The sequence below is a fragment of the Coptis chinensis genome, chromosome 5, assembly GCF_015680905.1.
Source record: "Coptis chinensis isolate HL-2020 chromosome 5, ASM1568090v1, whole genome shotgun sequence".
Lineage (NCBI taxonomy): Eukaryota > Viridiplantae > Streptophyta > Magnoliopsida > Ranunculales > Ranunculaceae > Coptis > Coptis chinensis.
Genome location: NC_141460.1, coordinates 25,063,191 through 25,064,052, shown reverse-complemented (window position 1 = coordinate 25,064,052; position 862 = coordinate 25,063,191). Strand labels below are relative to the sequence as shown.

Genomic DNA, 862 nt, shown 5'->3' with positions numbered 1-862 from the left:
GACTGTACGAGTATTCAAAGAACAAATGCAATGAATATTTTCTAGAGCTGTTGCAGAGGCAGTAGGAGGAGTGTTGAAGCACCTTCTTCTGAACCAACCTATCTTGCGTTGGTAGATTGTTGGACAATAATTGCCAAGTTGTGAAAGAGTGTTTGGGTAACACGTACTTCCCCCAAACCAGGCTATACCATCTGACCCTTTCTCGTGGAACTCTGAGGACATCATAAGTTGTCTAGGAAGTAAATGCGCCAGAGGGATCAGGTGTCCAGACCACATCATCTTTTGGTAAGTAACAATTGATCTCAGTTTGAAAGATAGCACTTTTCAGTGGAGATGTAGGTAGATCACGCACCGTGTGGTTCCATTCACCATTAGTGATCAAGGCACTAACCTTTGCGGTGAGAGGTAGTTGGAGAGTAGCTTTCGCAAACCTGTCTTCTATTAGAGGCGTCTCACCACACCACAGATCATACCATAAAAAGGTATCAGCTCCTGTAGCAATAATGTATCGGATAAACCTCCTTGCTGTTTTCCTTATGTCCAGTAAATTTCTCCACACCCACGAGCAGTCTTTTGGAGTAGTCATAACCTAGAAATACTTGTCCTTGATGTGATGATTCCAAACCCACTTTACCCACAGGTTGTTTTCTCTTGAAACAATCTTGTACACTAGGCCACAATATGATGCTTGGTTCCACAGCTTTAGATTCAAGATTCCCAATCTTCCCTCTTGCTTGAGAAGTGCAGTGCGACCCCTACTAGCATGATGCATTTTATTTCCCATGTCTGAACCATTCCAAAGGAATTTGCTACATATTTTTGTAACTTGTTCCAACACAGTGAGTGGAAGCATAAAAGTTCT

General features: G+C 42.5%; 1 protein-coding gene across 1 annotated transcript; it reads right to left on the bottom strand.

Moving 5' to 3' along the window:
- Window positions 1-232: 232 nt before the first annotated feature.
- Window positions 233-586, bottom strand: LOC147497169 (uncharacterized). Its single transcript, XM_086562785.1, has one exon. The coding sequence runs from the start codon at window positions 584-586 to the stop codon at window positions 233-235; it is 354 nt and encodes a 117-aa protein (XP_086418911.1).
- Between the last annotated feature and the right edge of the window lie 276 nt (window positions 587-862).

Coding starts and splice junctions, on each gene's coding strand:
- LOC147497169 (XM_086562785.1), bottom strand. CDS start 586: ATGACTACTCCAAAAGACTGCTCGTGGGTGTGGAGAAATTTACTGGAC.